Source organism: Anoplophora glabripennis, unplaced genomic scaffold, assembly GCF_000390285.2.
Source record: "Anoplophora glabripennis isolate ALB-LARVAE unplaced genomic scaffold, Agla_2.0 scaffold303, whole genome shotgun sequence".
Taxonomy (NCBI): domain Eukaryota; kingdom Metazoa; phylum Arthropoda; class Insecta; order Coleoptera; family Cerambycidae; genus Anoplophora; species Anoplophora glabripennis.
Genome location: NW_019416416.1, coordinates 462856 through 482264, shown reverse-complemented (window position 1 = coordinate 482264; position 19409 = coordinate 462856). Strand labels below are relative to the sequence as shown.

At 33.3% G+C, this 19409-nt stretch overlaps 1 protein-coding gene across 1 annotated transcript in view; it reads left to right on the top strand.

Moving 5' to 3' along the window:
• LOC108907215 overlaps window positions 1-19409 on the top strand; it is a 52931-nt gene that overhangs the window by 21329 nt on the left and 12193 nt on the right. The window contains exon 2 of the mRNA XM_018710787.1: window positions 14143-14293. Coding sequence (XP_018566303.1) covers window positions 14143-14293 — 151 coding nt within the window. The remainder of the gene's footprint in view (window positions 1-14142; window positions 14294-19409) is intronic.

Genomic DNA, 19409 nt, shown 5'->3' with positions numbered 1-19409 from the left:
TTATAGACCTGTAACTATTCCACCCGCGTTTTCCAGAATTTTTGAACATCGTTATATGCAGCGACTTTTGAAATTTATTGAAAAATTTAATATTTTTTCAGAACATCAACATGGCTTCCAGTTTAATAAGTCTACAAGTACTGCCTTATTATCATTCTATTATAAAATTATTGAATATATTGAAGCAGGAGAGTGTCCTATTGGCATAATCTGTGATATCAGTAGGGCATTCGATTGCGTTAATCATAACAAGTTGCTTTCAAAACTGTCCTCGCATGGTGTACGGGGAGTAGCAAACGAGTGGGTCGCATCTTTTTTGGAAAAACGTAAACAGTATGTTAGTCTGACGTACAAGGACAAGAATATTTCATCTAATATAAATTCTGAATCTCTGGAAGTCGGTATAGGGGTTCCTCAAGGATCCGTACTAGGCCCAATTCTATTTTTACTGTATACCAACGAATTTGGCAACGTAATTTCTGATACCTCTTTTGTCATGTATGCCGATGACACATCCTTGTTAATATCTGATAACATAGATAATTCACTAGAAACAAAAACTAATGCTTTATTAAAGTCAGTGGGTACGTGGTATAGGTCCAACCATCTCTATCTCAATCCTGAAAAAACCCAAGTAATTAGGTTCCATAACAGACAAAAATATTGTGCCAAATTACGTTTAACTTTAAATGAATCTGATATTTTACGCTATAAAAATTAAATAAAATTTTTGGGAGTAACAATTGACGAATTCCTCAGCTGGAAATCTCATTGTACTCAGTTAATATCGAAATTAAACTCGGCATGTTATTTGATAAGAAATCTGAAACCTGTTTTAACTTCTATACAATTAATAACTGTTTATCAAGCGTATGTGAGTTCCAGACTGAGATATGGTGTTGTTTTTTGGGGAAATTCCTCCTTTGCATCAGACGTTTTTATTTCACAAAAACGTATTTTAAAACACATGGCTGGAATACCTCGGGAACACTCATGTAGGCAAGTTTTTAAAAATATTTTAACGGTTGTGTCTTTATTTATCTTCGAATTGTCCGTATACGTTTTTAGAAATAAGTCTACTTTTAAATTAAATGAAACCATTCATAATAAAAACACAAGGCAAAATAAGAAATTCCACATTCTTTTTTTTTTTAAATACAAAATATCTCGTGATTCACCATTTTATTTAGGTTTAAAAGTTTTTAACAAATTGCCTTCTGAGATAACGAACACAAATAATTTTATATTTTTTAAGAAGAAGCTGAAGAAATGAATTTTTGATTCTTAATGTATCTCGAGTAGATAGTTTTAAGTTATTTTAAGTATAAAAAAAATTTGACAATTCCTATACAATGTCTGTCTTCAAGGAAAATAAAGTTTATTATTATTATTATTATTATTATTATTATTATTACAAATGTAGTATTTTTTAATTTGTTCCAGAATAAATATACATAAATATATAAATAACTGAATTATGTTTCTAATATTTAATTCTGTTTTAAACAATAACATAATGACTTGCGCATCGCGGATTTGCGCTTCGCGAGAATCTTCTGCAACCTATCCCCCGCGAACGGCAAGGTTTTCCTGTATCTCGCTTATTGTTAGAGATGGATTCAACAAACTCTATGTGAATATGCTCTGCGGGGAACGTTCTATACAAATATGTAAAAATATACAGGATGTTTGTTCTATTTAAATTATCAAAGTTGACATCCGCGGTCATTTTGTTTGGAGTTCATTTCACATTTTTTTTTATCTATCTAAAAACAAAAAAGTTAACGGGCGGGGAGAGGGTCAAAATAGAGTGAATCTCCCTGTACTACAAATTTTGTGAAATCCAGGTTGGGTAGAAGGCAACATTTTATTGTGACTCGCATCTCAGTAACTTTTGAATCCAGTGACCACGTTTTACGTTTTCTAGAAAGGTTAATTTTGTGTACGTTTATAACAAAGCCGCCGTTGCCGAAAATCTAAATTTAGCCCTTACGTGTGAAGGCCCATTGTGACGCGAGGCAAATAATGTCGCGGAACAACCGCATATTATTCGAAACATATAATAATACACATGCAAATCGATACCGCCAGACATGTGTAAGCGGCGGTGTTCGTGTTCCTGTAGAGACACAATTTTTCGACCGCATTGCGTTGCGTCCCGCCCGAGCCCTCGTCAGAAGCCCCTCGGCCCCGACGGCATGCCAGTCGTCGAGGATGACTCTGTCGCCCTCCGGAAGAGCTCCCCCACGCGCGTCCGTTTCCAGACGGCAGGCGGTGGCCGCAGATCTCGTTCTGTTCCCCGGTAAGTCCTCATTGATGATTACGGTTACACACACGTTCATCCAGCACACGCAGTGTATCTCTTTGGGCACCCGCTAATAACCACTTAGGCATTCACTCCTTTTTTTTCTGGCTTTAAGGCCCCCACAGACACACGTTCTTTTTGGCTGTTTTACCCGTACAGTTTTATCTGTACGGGTAAAACTGCCGGTGTGTGGATAAAAACCGTCGATCTTCCCCGCGTTTAAAAATTTCTGTCCCAGCTTGATTAAAACCGTCCGTTTTGAACATGCTCGTTCAAGTCGGTACGTATGTGTGACGACGCGGTTAAAAAGGACGTTTTTTTTTTCAGTGAAGTGCTAGTCTTTTGCATTTTTTGTATTTTGCGACTTCACTTTAGGTTTTTTTTAGGTCTTCGTAACTTCTGCCAGTAGCAAGAAATCTAAGTGTAGCGGTAAGACGCTCATGCGGTGTAATACTTTGCCCCATTAAGGTATCTTGTTTTTGAATTAATGGTGTTACTAAAGTAAGCAGCTCTAAATAAGTTTCTTCGTCCTTTCGCAAATAATTAAACCAATCTCCCGGCTCTAGTCGTAATTCATGCAAAAGATTTACGTGTGAAAATTGTTTTCTTTTAACTAACCATTCTTTAACCCATTTTGAACGTTTTTTTTTTTGTTTTTTAGATATAAATTTTATAGCAATTGCCGCTGCCACTGTCAGTGTTGTCGTATATTCCATCACAGAACGGTTGATGTTAATGACACCACGATTTCAAAAAAACTGTACAAAAAACACGTCTAGTGTGTGGCTGTTACCGTTGTTCGTGTTTACCCGTACAGATAAAACTGTACGGGTAAAACTGCCAAAAAGAACGTGTGTCTGTGGTGGCCTTTAGGCTACTTTACGTTCCTTCAATTCAACCATTTTTTATTCATTTGTACTGCTTGTAACTTCACAACACAATATGAGACCAAAAGAGATTTTAATGGAGTGTCCCGTTTATACCTCAAAAAACTGGAGGGAATGGGGAGGGGGGGGGTCTGAGTTCCTTTAGGACAAATAGTGACGGTAGTTCATATTCTGTGTACACATGGAGCTATCATTGTTGAGATCCTTGTTGCTTTGTCTAGTCGCTGGAGGACATCAAAATTGACAAAAAAAGTTTTTGTTAATAATCTTGAAACGCCGTAAGTTTATAAAAACGGCCTAGAAAGGATTCAGAGGCAATTTATTAAATACCTAAGTTTTAAATCTGCCAATACCTATTCACCTCACGCCGAATTCTCAATCCGAACTACATATTAATCAGGTTTCATGTTAATGACTTAGCTCAAAGAAGGCTTTATTTTTCTGTTTTGTTTCTATCTAAGTAGTGTAAATGAGGTAAATGATTGTAGGGAATTACTGCAGTATTTACATTTTAATATTTTGGAATGTAGAACTCGCTACAATTTTTTATTTTATTTGAAAACACCAAGAAGAAATGTTCTTTAATTTTGTCCAATAAATGTTGTGCTCGAATTACCATCGTTATCAAAAATGTTTATATCATGAATGAACATTCATTTTCTATCGATTTCTGAAGTTATCCAGATTAAACCTGAATCACTCTGTATATTGTTCTTAAAAGTTTTTCTGTTTATTGTCACAGGCGTATTTTCCATTTGTGTTTTAATTATGTTATTGGAAATTGTATCTGTCTTTTTTTTAATCTGTATTATACCTGCCATATAATTGGGCTAATCTGTATTATACCTGCCATATAATTGGGCTTCGTCATGTCTTGGCAGTTGTTTCTAATTAAATAAATAAATAAATAAATAAATAAATAAATACATAGATAAATAAATATAGATGCTACTTTAAGATAGTAAACAAAATCTTGAACGAATCTGTTCATAATTTTGTCGGAAGTCATGCTATAGCTATAATTTTTTGTGTGTTAAATACGTATGAAGGGTTTGTTAAAAAATTTCGTTTCCTATAAAATTTTTGTATTTGTAATAGTTTTGGGTATATTATTTTCCCAAACCATATTGGATCCTGGTCCGCCATGTTGAATTTGCAATTCCGAGTTCGTATTCGTGATCAACCCCCAAAACCCCCCAGGATCCAATTCGGGATTAATCTGTTGATTTTTCGAAAATCTCGTCCGCCATATTGAATTCGCCATGTTGAATTTTGCAATTATGAATTCAAATTCGTGATTAACGAACCTAAAAACAACCACGGAACCAATATAGCATTAATTTGAAACCCCTACATACCAAATTTGTCATGATTCTATTCATTTCTTGCAAACCTCGATTTGTGGCCGATTTTTTTGAGGTTAGAAAAAAAATGAGGTATGCTGTATGATTCCTAAAAGTAGATTTGGATTCAGCGAGCCCAATTACATACATATACATAGTTATACTGAGAAATGTGAAAAACAAATTTATTTTTTTGTTGTTTTTTTCTCATACTTCGTCTATTTTTGCTATTTTTTATCTATTTTTTTGAGGTTAGAAAAAAATATGATGGGTTAGCGCAATTATTCTGACAGTGGATTCGGACTCAACGCGTCAAAAGGATATACTAGTTTGGTCAAAACTATGACACTTTTTTTTGTGTGGCTGTGTTATGATTTATTCATGTGTTTTCAGTTTCATAAAAGCTTTCTGCGGAGTGTGATTATATTTATAGTACCGTACGCGATTTTCTGTATATTCAACAGGCGTGTAAATTTCAGGAAATTTAATGATAAACATAAGAAGTAAAAATATTCCTTATTCTGAATGTATCTATTGTCAGCTTGTAAGCTGTCTTAGACCCTGGAGAAAACTTGTATAACTGGTACAGTGAAGAGATATTGTTTTTATCTTGCTCAGATTTTCTGAAACCCTCGTCAAAAGACTGAAAATAAATAAATAAATAAATAAATAAAAGCGCCCTCAATAAAAACAATAGTAGCCACCACTGGTTACAGCTGTCATTATTCTTACGAATATTAATGTAACCGTTTCGTCAATTTTAACTTTTCTAAGATCAATAATAGATAGATACAGTTTTGTTGAACAAACCGATATGTTATTGGTTCTAGGGTTTTGTGAAAAATCATCAAATTTTCAGGAATATTAAGACATCTTCGAGAAATTCCTTGTCAAGCTTAAACATTCATTGCAGAAGAAATTAAGAATAATCAGTACAGTTGGAAAATGTAGATGTAAATCTTTAGCATCAGTAAAGCGTTATGCTGAAAAGTTTCGTGGACAAGTTTCTCATCCCAATACTTTTGCAGCAATTGATCGATGTTTTAACGAAAAAGATTATTTTTGGCTGATATCCGAGAACACGTCTATAGATGTGGAAGAAGCCGTTTTAAATATTGTCAAATGAGACTAACGTAACACGAAAATCATCATACTTTAAATATCACACTAACGTTTCAAAAAGCAAACCATTTCCGTTTTTGAAACTAAAACTAGTGTTTCTGTTTAAGCGCAGATTAATTAATTAAAAAAAAATTGTGTGAACAAAATACCCAAAAAAATTGCAGCACTTTCAAAACAAATTTAGAAAATGATGAATAAATTCGTAATTATATTACTAGATTTCGCAGTTTTCACAAAATCACATGTCGCAATTTCATACCACTTCACTGAACATCTACATAAATCTTCTTTTTTTTTTTGGCTGATAATTCCTTAACCATCAAGTATTCCCAATTCTTTTACGAAAGTTTTTATTTCTGTTATATTGCGTCTATTGTACCGATAAAGTGCGGAATACGGTTTCATTCCTTGGATTGAAATTACCCAATTAAACTTAAACCCGGCGATATTAAACTTGCAAGATACCGGGAATAATCATGTCCGCGACTTTCCCTCAAGCGGTGCAATGTAATGCAATTGAATCTGAATTTCGGTCTGGTACTAATTGCATTTCGCGTTCCGTGTCTTTTCCTCATTCCTTTAAGTGCAGCAAACGGGAATATATTTACTCTAGAGCCAGCTCATGCAACTATAACGGAGTTATAATAATGGCGGGTTCATTTTGCGGGCTTCTTCCGTGACCGAGATCTTAATTCCAACGGTTTTGCATAAATAGTCGCTTTTAGTGGCTGCCGAAATTAAAGTGTTTATAGATATCATTTGTTTTTCAAGGCGTTTCATTTGTTCAAGGTCGACTGATGTTTTACTGACAGCATCGTAGCTTCCTTTGTAACAATCTTTTATTTTCTTTACATCTCGGCATCCACAATTAATGACAATAACTATCTAGACATTTTTAACATCTCAGGCCTGTACATTAAAGCTATACAGGGTCGGAAAGTCCCCATGGTTCATCGGCCGTTACGTGAGAGCGATAAAGTAAGTCATAGAAATCCGTGCGATAGAGAAAGATGGCTGTAATAAAGGCGTCTAATAGTCACCGCCCATTTCGCCCTTCCACAAATAAGATCCACTTCCTATTTGGCCGCATCGACATTAGGTTTATGATGTTTTGTTCGTTGTCGAAAACATGTTGCGGTCTTTCCAGTGCACTGTTCTATTGTTAGGTTGTCATCTGTTCCGGTAACGGATCGCATACAAACGACAAGTCTTTTATAAATTGTTCTGGCATTCTCCGTGCATTAACACCATATCTGCTAGATTTTGATCAAAAAAAATGTTATACACCGGCAAGTAATACTACAATACCACAACTAAAGAACACAACGCATACTGACCGACCGTCAGATTTGCTTGATTGTGAAAGTCACGTGGAATGTCAGCCAATTAGAGAAGCGCTTTACTCATATTTATTTATTTATTTATTTTATTTATTTAAATTATTTGTCCAACAGTGAACCACCAATTACAGGACAAAGTATATAATATATTATTTAACATGTGAGCATACAGAACAAAATGTAAACAATAAATACAACAAACATACCGATAAGATAGTGTAACAACAAATGAAAAAGAAAATAAGAAGAAAGAAAAAGAAAAGCTGCAACTACTACCTATGTTAACAATCATGAATTGTTGACACTTCTAAAAGCTGTGTACAGATGTTGCAAGTTGAATATATCACAAGAGTTACAGATTAAGTTATAATTGCGTGACATAAAAGAAACAGGACACTTCAATCCCACATTGGTATTATCAGCAGAAGTATAAAAAGTAAGTGGAGAGCGGCAAGCCGACCTAACTGTTAAGAAATTCAATTGACTTAGAATCTCGGGACAGTCTACTTTATTGTTTACTAGTGCATGTAAAAATTTCAAACTATGGAAGTGCTTTCTGTATTGTAACGAGTCGAGTTTGAAACGTGTTAGTAGTATTTTATAATCGCATCCACGAGCAGGATATACGCCATCGGAGCGAAATGCGAGGTATTTCAAAAACTTTTTTTGCACCGAATCAATTAAACTGGCTTGGTTAATATAAAAAACAATCCAAGCCTGAGAACAGTATTCCAGTTTGGGACGGATAAACGCGTAAAATAATGAAAACAACACAACATTATCACTGAATTCACGACCTTGTCTAATCACAAAGCCCAGCGTACTAAGTGTTGAGGACACCAGATATTGAATATGATTTGAAAAGGTAAAGTTACTATCGAAATAAATTCCCAAATCTTTTATGGTATCTGTACGCTCTAAGACGTCCGAGTTAATTTTGTAATTGACTATAATGGGCTTAAGTTTACGTGAAAAAGAAACAACTTTACACTTAGAGATATTTAAATGCAAATTATTTGAATCGCACCAAAGGACTATTTTGTCCAATTGACTCTGAAGGTGAAGACAGTCATCATCAGTTAAGATAGAGAAGATTTTTAAGTCGTCGGCATAAACTAGTTTGCGACAGTCAATGTAAGTCGTAATATCATTAACAAAGATGGAAAATAGGAGGGGATCTAGATTGGAACCCTGAGGTACTCCAGAAGTAATAGAATACTGGCTTGACTTAAAACCGTTGTAAGTGACATACTGAAGACGATTTGACAAATATGAGCTAAACAGTTGTAAAAAGTTGCCACAAAGCCCGTATACTTCGAGTGTATGGAGGAGTATGCCGTGATCAATGCGATCGAAGGCCTTCGAGATATAGCGAGTCCGAAGCATACTGCCCGTGCACGTGCACAAGATTCACAGGGTCAGCTTACATTTATGGTAAATTTTCTTAATTACTTTTCTCCAAATTGGAAGCATTTAGACCAATTACTTAATAAAAGTTGCTCATTTTCTTGCCCTCTTTCGTCCTTTTCAAGGAACGAACTTACTTCAGAAATACCCTGTATAAAGGGAATCCTTAAGTATATGACGATGAACGAGAAATACTACTGTTTCCGGTTAGACTATTCATTTTTTTGATATCAGCAGCTGTTTTAGGGACTTCTGTCTCTAAAAGTATACGAGTACGAACATTTTCGGAAAGGTTTTCTTATATTAAACTTGCTATACCTATAAAAAAATATCAATTTTATAAGTTGACCCCTTTAAGGTTCCTAACTACCTTATTATGTTTTGCCATTTTCATATGTGCTATCACCCCCTTGAATATTTTGCATCATTTCAAACACACCCTTATAGGCAGTGGTAGTGCATTCACAGTACATTTTATTTGTCAGCATAGATATGCTCACACAGAACGTTATTAAAATCTTGGAAAAATTCGTTTTCAAAATAATATCCAGTACCTATTTAATCCAAATGAATCGTTACTGAAAATCGGTACAACATCAGTATTCCTCGTAAGTAGGTAATTTCATAATCTAAAAAAAATCTGAATCGGTTGAATGGTTCAAAAAATGATGAACACATGATAACTCATAAATTTCAGATGCTCCATTAACTTCTTTCGCCAGTATATTTTTTGTAATTCTCTTTCAACACTATAAAAAATGTCGATTTTATTGATTGTACACGAACTGTTCCTCCTGCACTGCAAGTTCCTTATGAAGTCGTTTTCTAAATAATAATTTATTGAACAAAAAAATAGTAAGGTTTATTTATCTCTGCTTTAATAGGATGTAAGTGAACGTAAGCTTTTAGAAACATATTAGATGAATTTATAGCTAACCAGGAGAGTACCTTTTTTAAATTATAATTACCTAATAACTGACATACAATGTAGACAACCTAACTTCGAAAAAGTAACTTTACAAAATAGCGCTGGGAATTATTGCAGCTAGCGATCTCTACAAGGTAGTCGAAAACTAACAACATGAACATATTTAGTATTCTCAAAAAGTGAGTTGCTTTTTGACAAAGCTGAGATCAAAATTTTTTACTAAAAAATAATTTTGGAGGTCTGGTGTCTCAAAAACAAGACACTAGACCCAGCACCACAAGAAAAAATCGTCGTGTTTGTACTATTCTATCAGCCCCTGAATGTATTGAACATTTTTTTCTAAACACCCTGTATTTATATAAAAAAATATTCTATAAAGTTTTACTGCAATAAAGACGGCAAATGTACGAAGTTATTATTACATTTAGCTACGCCTAATATAAATTCAAAGGTTATATTTACACCGCGTCAACATTCTCGGGAATATTTTCATCAACACGTCTCACCTTTAAAGAGAGTGTCTGACAAGAAAAACGTTTCCACGTCTGCCGGGATAAGTGGGCGTAGAAGCTTTTGTTGGCCATTTTATTTGACTTAAATCTTGGGCAGGCACGCCTATAAGAAATTACACCGTACCAAACAAAGCGCCGTTGAATAGTAACTTCCAAAACATTGTGGTCGTTATTTGAAAGGAGTTGCTGATTTAACTTTTATTTTATAAGCTTGATGGTCTATTGATTTTTAAAAGAATTGGGCTACTTTCGTAGATATTAATGTAAAAATAGACGTAACTTAAAATAGAAGGTAGGTATCTATTATACAGGGTGTTTCATAATTGGATGTCAATATTGAAGGGTGTTAATCTGTGCGTGATTTTAAGACAAAAAGTTCATATAAACATAGGTCCGTTTTCGCTTTATTTTTGATATACAGGGTGATGAATATCTGTTTGTAAAATTTTTTTTTTTTAATAACTCCGAAACTAAATTAGATAGTTTTATAAAACTTAGTATGTGTAAACTAGGTGCAGAGACACGTCTTTTGCATAATAAACGAATTTTCATTTTTAACCAGTGGCGTCCCAATTAACTTCAACCTCATTATTTTGAATGAAAAAAATGATACGCCACTGCATTTTTGAAAAACAAAAATTATTGTATAAATGGTGCTTTATTTTGTAATAAAAAAGATCTCTTGAGTTTTTTTCTTATCTTGCACTGTTTTTTAGTAAAAAAATAAAGAACAACAATAATTATCTGTACGTGGAATGAAGTACTTTTTACACATTTTATGGAAATAATTCTTTTACTAGATAACTTATACACATTATTGTATAATATTATTAATAATTACGATTGACGATCAACAAATAACAATTTTGTGAAACGAAAAAAACAAACAATTACATCAGTTGTTGAAAATGCCCTCCACCTGCAAGGATACATGCTTCAGCTCTTCTTCTCATATTAGTGCGGACTCTTTGAAAAATGTTGTCAGTGTTCCTTATTACATCACAGGAAGCTCTTATGCGATTCCTCAGGTCTTCTACAGTGTTAACCGGAGTGTTGTAAACCAGAGTTTTCAGATGCCCCCATAAGAAGAAGTCCGCACTATTCAAATCTGGGGACCTGGGGGGCCATTGTTGGGGTCCACCACGGCCTACCCATCGGTCATGAAATGTGCGATTTAAATATTCTCTTGCTTCTCGATGGAAATGAGCTGGTGCACCATCATGCATGAACCACATTCTATTTCTAGTTAAAAGTGGCACTTCTTCAAGTAATACGGGCAAATCCTCCTCTAGAAACCGACGATATGTACGGCCGTCTAGCCTTTGTGGCAGAAAAAAAGGTCCAATTAAGTGATTTTCAACAATTCCAACCCAAACATTCACGGAAAATTGTTCTTGATTGTTAAAGTTCACAATTGCATGCGGGTTTTCTTCGGCCCAAACATGATTGTTATGGAAATTTCTTATAGCGTTTCTAGAGAAGTTAGCTTCGTCTGTAAACATTATTTCACAGTCAAACAAGGGATTTTGCGCAATTTTCTCCAAAAACCATTGACAAAAGTTGATTCGCAAAGGAAAATCTCGAGGAAGTAAGGCTTGGACCCGTTGAATATGATACGGGTATAACAGAAAATCGTGAAGAATTCTCCAAACTAGAATGTGCGAGATATTCAAGTTATTTCCAATTTGTCTAGTGCTAATATTAGGATTTTCATCAATTGAATTTAAAACTGCTTCTTCAACTTCTGGAGTTCTAGTAGTCCGATGGGCACCTTTTAATTGATTATTTGGCTTAAAAGTACCTGTTTCAGCCAACGTTCTATGTATGTTTGAGAATGTTCGTCTATCTGGTGTGACTCTATTCGGGAAACGCTCTTGATATAATCGTTTAGCCTCTGGCGCTCTGCCATCAGCCAAGCCATACATGTAATGAATGTCTGCCAACTCTTGATTAGTAAACTCAACCATTATCAAATAACACTGTACAGGTATTTTAAGTATCAAAATTGAGTTGAATGAACTGAACTGTCAAAATTAATAAATCACAACAGTAATCAACAACCACAGCCTACTAGGTAATCTTTATATCATGCTTTCTGTTTGGCTCAATGTGGGTTAGTATGTTGTTCTTTATTTTTTTACTAAAAAACAGTGCAAGATAAGAAAAAAACTCAAGAGATCTTTTTTATTACAAAATAAAGCACCATTTATACAATAATTTTTGTTTTTCAAAAATGCAGTGGCGTATCATTTTTTTCATTCAAAATAATGAGGTTGAAGTTAATTGGGACGCCACTGGTTAAAAATGAAAATTCGTTTATTATGCAAAAGACGTGTCTCTGCACCTAGTTTACACATACTAAGTTTTATAAAACTATCTAATTTAGTTTCGGAGTTATTAAAAAAAAAAAACAATTTTACAAACAGATATTAATCACCCTGTATATCAAAAATAAAGCGAAAACGGACCTATGTTTATATGAACTTTTTGTCTTAAAATCACGCACAGATTAACACCCTTCAATATTGACATCCAATTATGAAACACCCTGTATACATATTTTTATTTTATAAATCGATATAATCCATACCTAACTTCAACTTGGATTTGCTTCTTGAGCATACTGCAGTCGGTACCAAGTAAGTAATGATACTAATTTGAAATATTTGTTTCCGATAATAAGTAAAATGAAACATTGGATAGGGGCTTTTGACGAATACTTGAAGCAATAAAATCTTCTTCTAGGTTTACTTTCACTTCCTTTTTTAGTCACTAAATGGTAAATTATTTTTCGTTGGGAGATATGAGACTACATATTCTTTATAACAGTTTCATGTCGCGTATTACGTTTACGTTGGTTTGTAGGTATTAAGCGAATTCAAAAGAATAGGCATGATGACAGTAACCAAGAATCACTAAAATTATGTATTTATCTAATGAAATATTGATAATATTTTTTATAATATGTAGTAATTTTGTGTTATTTTTAATTTGCAATTAGATATTATAGGTTCTAGCTATTAACCTTATTATTTATGCCTGAGTTAATTAATCTGGCAACATTGACGGAATTTCTAATTCGTATGCTGATGCATACGTCTTGCCACCGCTAAAATATTTTAAATAAAAAATACAGTTCCTATATTTTTAAACTAATTTCATTTTGTGATACAGTTAACAAGTTGGAAAATGGCCCATTGTATTAAAATTGCGTATAATACTCTGTGAAAATTTGAAAAAATCTAGAATTTTATGGTTATGATATTTTTCCTGTATCCTGTATTTTTTTCAAAGAAACGATTTACTGAAACAGAAATTTAAATATTAACTTATCCTATCATTCTTTTCTAATAGGACAGATAGATACTCCAATGCACCAAGACAAATTTGTAAAACTGGGATTTTCAATTACCTAATAACGGTTTTCCACAAATTGTATTTCTGATATTGGAATCGAGGTTAACCGAATAAAAAACGTTCGGAATTTTTCAGCACCTGTTAGTGCGATAAGCAGAACAATTAATTTTATTGGCCATATATTACCAATCTCGGCACTGACGGTTTTGTTTGAACAGACGAGAATACCTATATTGAATCTAGCTAATATATGCTCTATGGACCTATAAATTGAAAATAATGCGATTAATTATAAGTTAGAAATGATGGATATTTCCTCTGATTATTTATTTCTCTGCAATCGCATTTCAAAGTAGTAAGGCGAAATTCCACACTATGTAAATTAAAGATAGTCACTGAAGATGATATGAAAGCAATTTTGATAGAGATACAATAAATATTTTTAATTCATATCTGATGCACTAAAGAATAATGCACTTTTATATTGGTTTTTATCTCCCAATGATATCTAATTTTACCTATAAAAGTATCGGTGGACTCAAGTGGACAATCAAGGTCTTTAATATTCAATAAAATACAATACATTTTATAAATTAGTTAGAAATTATTCGGGTGATAAAAACCATGATAAAAGAGTTCATTATTATTCTTATCATAATGCATTATTCTTCTCTTCTCTTCCCTCCTGTCCTCCTCTTCTCTCTTCTCTTCTTTTTCCTTTTTTCCTCTTAAAACACCGTTTTTATTTCGCAAGAAAGTAAACAAGCTAATACTGCTGTCTTTAACGTACATAGAGACCGTAGCGAGCGTAACTAACATAGCTATTTACTCATACTTAACATAAAGCTATGTAGCTATGAAAAATGTCATGTTTCAAAACAATTAACTTCGTCAATTGATTTAAAATAATAACAAATGATTTATTTCTCTGCTGTTTCTAGATTCAGCCATCCACAGACGAGGTCCCGTCTGGAAAAACTTATGGGCTCCAATTTGGTGAGTTTGACGGACCGAACTTACATGCAGAGACTCCAGGAGCGCATTTTGGAGGACTATGCAGAGTCCATGGACAAGCGGATCAAAGCTAGAGAGGTACTTTTCCTAGTCAAAGCATGATGTGAGCATAATAGATTGTCGAAGTAGACCACAAAATAAAATGAACTTCTATGAAGCTAAATGAAGTTCTAAATATTTAATCTAAGCGTAAAGCAAAAAATGTTTTAAAATATTCTCCTTATTTTATAACTAAGATTGACAACATCATATGCTCACTTCGACACACTTATATTTAAGTACCTGAAAACTTATCGAAAATGACTCTGTTAGGCGCCTGGAGAAAAGCACAAGACTAGCGATATGTTAAACTTTGGCGAAGTTAAACGAAGAAAGGAATACAAGGGTTTATATCAAGAGATAGCTAAAGCTGCGAACGAAATATATTGCTTATATTATTAATTTATTGTTGAAAATTGCATATTATAAATATTGTATTATTTTATGTGATGTTAAGATTTCAAACAAATTAAATATATAATTATCTCAATGAAATAAGAGGTATTGGTATAATATATAGTTTCATGGAATTTAAATTATAAAAGAAAACCGTTCGGTAAAAGATACTAGTGACAATTATTCTGAACCAAAGTATTATTGGCAATTTATGATTAAAAAGACACAAATAACATGCTAATGTAAATAAAACATATATCATTTATTTACGGTTTCGTCTTCGAATATTTTATATACAACTAAACGCATAGCATGTTTTATATATTAATTCTATGTATAGGGTGTCTTTTTCACAATAAATTGTAGAAATGGTCCTGGTATCTACATAAATCAATTATGTATGTTTCTAAAAAAAGTTTGTAGGTATATATTAACTACCAATAACTTTAAAGATACTTTATTCCTGACGTATATACTTACTTTCTTTTGAACAATCATAACCTAATATTGGGTGGCTATGTACACGGGATAACAAACAATAATAACAATAATTCGTATTTTTTGTACTTTGGTAAGCATTTTCCCAATAATGATGAATTTTGAACTGATAAGTAAGTTTATAGAGGTATTCTTCAAGATAAGTATACTTTAGATGATCTAAAAATAGTCAAATTTCTTTCTTAGACCGCTTTAGATATCTAGTAAACGTGATTTAGATTAACGTATGTCCCTTGGGTACTTATTAATGGATGTTAACGTTTATTGAAAGCTAGAAATCAGTCAAACACACTGTACGAGACAATTTCAGCGACGTTTATACAAATACTACCTTAGCACGATCTTATTAAAGGTTTTTATGGGAAGTTTTAGGTACCTATAGAAATACACTGTTAAACAAGTTTATCCTTTCGTATTAAATATTGCTTTTACGATACCATTGAACTTATTGATTTAGCTCTATTTTATTATTAAAGCAATGAAACTCACTTTCCCCCTGAAATGTCATTTTGGAAGGATCTTTCTACCGCATTATATCAAACATTTAAGTATACATCCAATGCCATAATTCAGTATTGGCTTTTATTACTGTTGTGATGCTTGCATATTCCTTCAGGGACTGAAAGTAAAATTATTGTTTTTAATTAATAATATTGTGGAAGGCAACTGCTCTGAGGACTACAGCCCGGTCTAGCATTGTATTACACCCGCAATATTTAATAAACAACTAAGATCATTCATTGGAAGAACCATCAGATAGACCGATTTCGATATCATAAGTAAAATGTTTATTTCACCTAGTCATACTTTCATAGTACCTACAGATTAATAGGTTGCTCTCTGTCAGTAGATAAAAAGCAATGATTTATATGACTGGACATTAACAGTTACTGGACAAGGTATTTCCTGTGTATTCTAAAATATTTGAGAGAGCAATTCTTCAAATTATTTTATGACAAAATATTTAGAGTAACATTACGTCCAAAAACCAGGGGAGTGCTCGTAGGCTACTATTTTAAAAATAATATGCACGCCAATGTATATTTTTAGTATTGTGAGTGTTTTTAATTTAGGGTTTAATTCTGGAGAAAAATACTGATTTCTTTATCATGCCTTACTCTATTAGTTCTAATAAAATAGTATTTTCAGAATTGTATGACATCTTACATCATTTAATAAAGAGGATTACAAAAAATTTTCATTTAATTAAAAATGACAGGGGAGTGCATATTATTTTAAAAAATAATTGGATGCCCTCTAATAGGCAATCTAATAGTTCAAAACTAGAGAAAATGAATTATATTCCATTATTGAGATATAAAGAGGAAACCAAAACGCCCTGTATAATGTAAAAGTGACATTCTTGGGCATATGTTACTGTGATCTTTTTTTCATAAAATACTAGGAATATATATACAGGCTGTTACAAATTCACTTCCCACTACAGGAATCTCGGAAACTGTAAGAGATACAAACTAGCTTAAATGGGGGCAAAGTTACATAATCAGGGTACCAACATTATGCCTTTAAAAAATCAAGGCTAACATGATTAGCGTTCGAAATATTCGAAAAAAAACCGAAATTTTGGAAATCCATTTTTGCTTCATATCAGGCTTGTTTGAGGTGATCGTCATTAACTTCATTTTTTACATACGAGCCTGGAAATTTGATTACATTTTTTGCAAGTCTTCATGACCCTCAACACTGTACTGCCTCAACAAGGCTGAAATGAAACAAAAACGGATTTCTAAAATTTCGTTTTTTTTTTTCTAATATTTCGAAAACTAATAATGTTAGCCTTGCCTTTTTAGAAGTATAATGTAGGTCCCCTGATGCAAGCGAATTTGTAACAGTCTGTATAACCTACTTTGTATGTTCTCACCCATGTTTAAAATTGATGTCACAGGAGTAACTTCTTCTCAGTGTTCACAATTTATTTTAGTTATAGTTTCTTTCTAAATTATCCTTTATGATTTTTCATGTTATACATAAGCACAAATATTGATGGATGCAATATTAAGTAATGTATATTTGCAATTAATAAATTTGAAATTTTTGACATCCTTATCTTCTTCATCATCAGATCTTATTCCCTTGCCGCAACTATCGCCATCGTAGTGTTAGGTGCTACAAAATGCAAATAATTGACAGTTATTACATTTTGACGTTTCACCGGACACTTATCATTCATTCTTAATGGAATCGCAACTTTCTTAGACGTCGTTTTTCGAAATTTTTGTATAGATGACTTTCCTGATTATTTACTTTTGGCTGTACTGTATATGACTGGCCGTTGGGGAATGTTTTTTAGGGCACCCTGTATAATTTGATGCACAACTTTGATCAAACCACAGATTTCGTGTAAGTCTGATGCCTTGCTGTGTAGGCTTATATGTCCTTTCCCACCAGAAATAGTAAAGAACCGTTCTCCGCCAGCTGACATTTCATCTGCCGATGATATGGGGTCAGACATATCTACCTCTTCGCAAAGCTAGGGTTATCCTTAAGTTTCTTAAAGGATCTACATTCTGGAATTGATGTTGACGGTAATGAATCAAAACCTCCTGCAGTCAGCCGTCAACAACAGCGGTCCCAATAAAGAAGGAGGGTCTCCTAGGTAAACATATTATTAACGTATCAGCCTTGTATATACCTACTCCCTTAAAAATGTTTTTGATGGGTAGTGTCATGTGATATCGTATTTTATTCTCATTCGGTAAAAAAATTGGTCACAATGTCAGTAATTTATTTCATTTCATGTAGAGATAGATAAGGAAGGTTCAATATAACCAGGAAGCAAGGTGGACACATAGTTCTGTTCTTGAAAATCTAGATTAAACTTCAGTAAAGTACAAGGTATCTCAAACACGACAGTATGGGCCTACTGTGAGGATCAAAAAACCTATGATTTCATCAAGACGGGGCTCCGCCCCACAAGACCAGGATTGTGCAGCAATATTTAGATAACACTTTCCCAGAAAAATGAATTGGTCTTAATGGACCTATTCAGCGGCCGGGAAATTCACCAGATCTAACACCCCTCGATTTTTTCAAAATCACAAACGCTTGTAATGAGTTAAACGGCAAAATGTTAATAAACGCAGCCCACAAAGAAATCAGACGAAGATTAGATATGTGTCTTGAAATGAAAGGAGGCCATGTAGAAGTAATACAGAAAAATTTCTCTAATAAAAGTTTATTAGAAAAAAGAGAGCTTTTTAACAGGAAAAAAGTTTGGGTATGTTTCTGGAAAAAATGTAATTGATGACGTCATTAGTCGTTCTTGTGAAATCCCAAAGTTACTTTCGATTGAAAATGGAGCTTACCTCATCCCATTTAACACCAAGGGTCCCAAATATTATTTAAATTTTTTGTATCCTCGTAGTAGGCCCATACTATCGAGTTTGAGACACCCTCTACATTCAAAATGAATCAATGAAGCTGAAGAAGGTTGGATATGACTTACTTTTGAACATTTCGAGTACGAGCGTACCTTTCTAGAAATATACAGGGTGTCCCGAAAATTCTCCATTTACTTTTTAAGATTTAGTTCTATAAAAAAATGTCAGATCAAAACCAATATTATGGTGACCTTGAATTTAACCTTCACCTTAAGATTCAAGATCAAACCAAGGTCAACCTGAAAATAGATTACCTTATCTTTTTATGTCAGCAATCCATAGAGCGCCAAATTTTACTTCCGAATATAGGGTCAGAAAAGGTTTCCGATATGTCTTTGCAAGTTATTTGGAGAACAAACTAATTTTTCTCTTTATAACTGAACATTGTGGAAGAAAACGTTTCAAGACAAATTTATAAGATTTTGACAAAGTAGATGGTGACCTTAGATTTGCTTTTCATCAACTTGCAAGGTCACACTAATGTCAATTTAATATCGAACGGAATACGAAAGTTTTTCTGCCAGCAACGAATGCAGTGCCAAATTTCATATCAGAATCTGTGATCAAAACATTTTTTCAGGATGTCCTTGCAAATTATTTGAAGGTCAAACTCATTTTTCGTCATAAAATAATGAATATAAGTGTAATAGAGTTTGATAGACACATTGGAATTAGAATTATTTTGACCACAATTTTGGAATGTAGCACATAAATAAGAAACTATTGTGGAGGTTGATATTTAATCAGCTTTATATCAAATCCAAATTTTTCATTCAAATTTCTACAAATTTTATAGAAAATGTATTTGCCGAGTTATTTAGAGNCTTGTTGTAAAGTATAAATCCTTAATGCGAAATGAC